Source organism: Carya illinoinensis, chromosome 9 (genome assembly GCF_018687715.1).
Source record: "Carya illinoinensis cultivar Pawnee chromosome 9, C.illinoinensisPawnee_v1, whole genome shotgun sequence".
Taxonomy (NCBI): Eukaryota; Viridiplantae; Streptophyta; class Magnoliopsida; order Fagales; family Juglandaceae; genus Carya; species Carya illinoinensis.
The window spans coordinates 17,817,181-17,821,233 of NC_056760.1; the positions used below are offsets into that span (position 1 = coordinate 17,817,181).

The 4,053-nt window shown below is 38.3% G+C and overlaps 1 protein-coding gene across 1 annotated transcript; it reads right to left on the reverse strand.

The window, feature by feature from the left end:
- Window positions 1-3,080: 3,080 nt before the first annotated feature.
- LOC122276882 lies at window positions 3,081-3,539 on the reverse strand. The gene has a single exon (XM_043086775.1). The coding sequence runs from the start codon at window positions 3,537-3,539 to the stop codon at window positions 3,081-3,083; it is 459 nt and encodes a 152-aa protein (XP_042942709.1).
- Between the last annotated feature and the right edge of the window lie 514 nt (window positions 3,540-4,053).

A 4,053-nucleotide genomic window follows, 5' to 3' on the forward strand; every position in this document is an offset into this window, starting at 1 on the left:
TATGGTATTATGGCAGGCTGTCAAACTGAGTCATGAATTGGGTTTTAATAGAGTCATTCTTGAAGGGGATGCTCAAGTGGTGATAACTGCTGTTAACAGTGAGGATGAGGATTTATCTCCTGGTGGGCACATAGTAGAGGATGTCAAAGCTGTGTTAAGAGAGAGAAGGTCATGGAAGGTTCAGTTTACAAGAAGAGAAGGAAATGAAGTTGCACATTTGTTAGCAAAAAAAACTTTATTAGTTGAGCAGGATCAGATTTGGATTGATGAGTGTCCAGAATTTATTTCTTTACAAGTTTGTAAGGAGTCAAATTGTACTGCTGATTCTTTGGTTTGATAAATATACGAGGTTCCTTTTATAAAAATAAAAATAAATAATAAAAAAAAAGTACGTATTCAAATTTGAAAATTTACTATTCACTCTTCAAATATTATTTTACTAATTATTTTTCTCTTCTCCCTCTCTCTCACAACCCTTTCATTTGTCCCTCCCTTAACAATAACAAACCTTCACTTTTACCTTTATTTTATTATTATAATATATATATATATTTTTATCATTGTATTATATTTTTAATATAATAAATAAATAATATATTTATTATTATTATATTTTATATTATTAATGTCAAATGTATGTAGTAAATACTAAATGTAAAATATATACAAAAAATTTATTTTAAGAAAAAAAATTTATTATTATTTTAACTCAGTTTGAGTTTTTTTTTTTTTTTTTTCTTAAATGAGAAAATCAATCTGAGATGTTTTTAAATATGCATATCCAAAAACCAATGCCAATCTCTTAGTTGAGTCCAGATCTTAGAGCACTGGTAGTGATTTATCCATCTTTTTTACTAAAAAATTCATTTTTTTTAATTTAACTAACCACTTTTTAATAATATCAAATAACAAATTTTCTAAATCTATTACTTATTAAAATATTAATTTTAATATCTTTATTTTTTTATTTTAATGAAAATTAAAATATTTATTCTTTATTAAAAAATATATATTAATTTTCTACCATACGGATATAATATTTTAACCATCTCTTCTACAAAAGCAGTATAGAAATATGAAACCAATCCATGAACAAGAAGTAAAATTTTTCACCAGAAAGCAATAACCAGAAAATACCATCTCGATAAAAACAATCCAAGGAAAAGATTCTTCCTAAAAGTACAAAGTCCCCACGTAGCAAAATATGAGAGAAATCTAACGGAAAATGGGTTTTCTACGTTTTTTTTTTTGAAATACTGATCTCATTAATCAGGATATTACAATCAGACACTACACTTTACAACACAAACAAGCATAATGATGAGAAAACTACAACAGCTCTGAAGCCACTACACTTTACAACACAACAAGCATAGTGATGAGAAAAACTACAACAGCTCTGAAGCCATAATGGACTTAATACACTGAGGACACACTTCAATATCATAGACATCCTCGTACTCCTCCAAAGCCGACTTTGCTAGCTGGTGGGCAGCCTTGTTTGCTTCCCTTTTGACATGAGACGCTGTCCACCTGACGCTTGAGTTTAGTATTTTCCTAGCATCCTCAATCAGGCAACCCCCCATGCTCCAGTCCACTTCCTTGCTAAGTAACAGATTCACCACATGCTTAGAATCACCCTCAAGGCAGACCTGTTGTAGACCAAGTTCCTTACAAAAAACTGCAGCCACAAGTAGACCATAAGCTTCAGCATCCGATGAGCATCCTTTGAGAGACCTTTGAGCATGGAGAGTACCTATAATTAGTCCTTTGGAGTCTCTGACCACGGCCCCTATGCCAATACGCCACTCCCTCTCTCTAACTGCAGCATCCCAATTAAGTTTAAACCAGTTACTCTCAGGTTTCTTCCACCTCTGGATGACTGCTGGAACTATTTCACTAGCTTCACCTGAGGGTGTGACAGATTCTTCATAAACTCTAGCCTCTTCTACTGCCTTCTGGAACACGCTTGTGGGATGCAAGAAGTTCTTTCCATGGAGGACATCATTCCTTCTGGACCAGATACCCTTCAAAACTACAGCACACTGTTTCAACTCAGTAGAGTCCAAATTCTCAGCAAGGAGAGACCACACATCAAAGATAAAGTCACTATGGCATACCATCTTCTGGATCTTTTTGCTGCTCTGGTTCCAAACATCCTATGTAGCAGGGAAACTCCATAATGCATGGCTTGAAGTTTCAGGTGCTTGCTTACAGATAAAGCACAAGTCATCACCCACAATCTTCCTTCTCTTCAGATTTGCCATGGTTGGTAATGCCTCACTGCACGCTCTCCACACAAGCATCTTGACCCTTGGGGGGATTTTCAGCTTCCATATACCCTTCCAAATATGCTTTTCCTGAGCTCTATTTGATGACTCCCCTTCCAATTCATCCTCCAGTTGTTGATGGAAATGGTAGCCACTCTTCACTGAGTACTGTCCATTGGTAGTATACGGCCAAACCATCCTATCCTCCCTACCTCCTACGCTTACTGGGATGGCTTTTATTGCTTCAACCTCCCTTGGTGAAAATAACTGCTGTAAGAGTGGGTCCTTCCAGGTCTTCAAATGTTCATCAATGAGGTCACTAACCTGATCACACCTGCAATCAACTGGTCAAGGAGATGTAATCTGGAATGCAAGCAGGGAAGGGACCCAGCTATCCTTCCAGATGTGCACCTTGCTTCCACTCCCTACCCTCCACAGGAGGCCTTTTTTCAGAATCCCCAAACCTGCCTGGATACCCCTCCATGCAAAAGATGGTCTTGACCCCAGTTGTGCTTCCAACAGATTAGTCTTGCTAAAATACTTTTGCTTGAGTACCATTGCTGCTAGAGAAGTAGGATTCTGAAGGATTCTCCACCCTTGCTTTGAGAGTAAAGCCAAGTTAAAGCTTCTGAAATCTCTAAAGCCAAGCCCTCCACTCTCTTTGCTATGGCTAATCTGTTTCCAATTGACCCACTGAATCTTTGAGGATTCCTCATTATAGCCCCACCAGAATTTCCTTAGTAACTGATTCAACTTTCTTGTTATTGAGCTTGGAATCAGAAAAATACTCATGGAATAGGTAGGGATGGCCTACAATACTGCTTTGAGAAGAACTTCTTTACCTGCTGCAGATAGGAACTTAGCTTTCCAGTTAGTAACTCGAGCCCAAGTCCTGTCCACAAGATTATGGAATTCTGCAATTTTCCTTCTACCCACAAGTGCTAGTAATCCCAGGTACCTTTCGAAGTTGCTACAAGAATTTACCCCTGCCTGTTTCAAAACTTGGTCCCTCACACCCTGATTGGTGTTCTTGCTAAAAAAAATGGAAGACTTTTCTTTATTGAGCACTTGAGCTGAGGCTCTACCATAAACTGTGAGGATGTCAAGCATAGTAGCCAGCTCTTGGGGGTTGGATTGACAGAAGAGAAGGCTATCATCCGCAAAAAATAGGTGGTTGACTGATATAGGACCTCTCCCTATTGGTGCAGGTGTAATTAGACCAGACTGTTCTGCATTGTTCAACAAGGCAGTGAGAGCTTCAGCACACATAATAAAGATATAAGGGGACACGGGGTCACCCTGTCTAAGGCCTCTAGAGGGTCTAAACTTCCTTTGAGCTTCCCCATTAACCAAGATAGCGTATGAAACTGAGTTGAGCTATGTTCCCTCTAGAGGATGTGTTTTCAGTTTACACCAGCAGACGTTTTGTGGAGAAGGAGGCTTTATACGCGCTGACTATGCCTAGCGGGAAGAATATTTTATGGTCAAAAAATAATTTGGCCAGCAATGTCGGTCGGCTAGATTTAGCCAGCCAAGTACTTGATGGATAAAATTACTGTAAATTTAGCTAGGCTAATGTAGATGTATTTTAAGCAACACTAAATTTTGACTATACCTAACTCACTACTAATGCTTTAATAAAAGCCACGGTAATATGAGGTCTAAGCAGCGCATGTTTACTTCCAAAGGAAGTGGATTCTCCCAAGCCAACCACACGTCACTCCCGAATCCCTCTCCCAGTAGGACCCAGCCCTTCTTGTCACAAATACTGCTTTTGACACTG

What these genes read in the sequence shown, in the direction of transcription:
- LOC122276882 (XM_043086775.1), bottom strand. Translation starts at nt 3,539, where the DNA reads ATGTGTGCTGAAGCTCTCACTGCCTTGTTGAACAATGCAGAACAGTCT.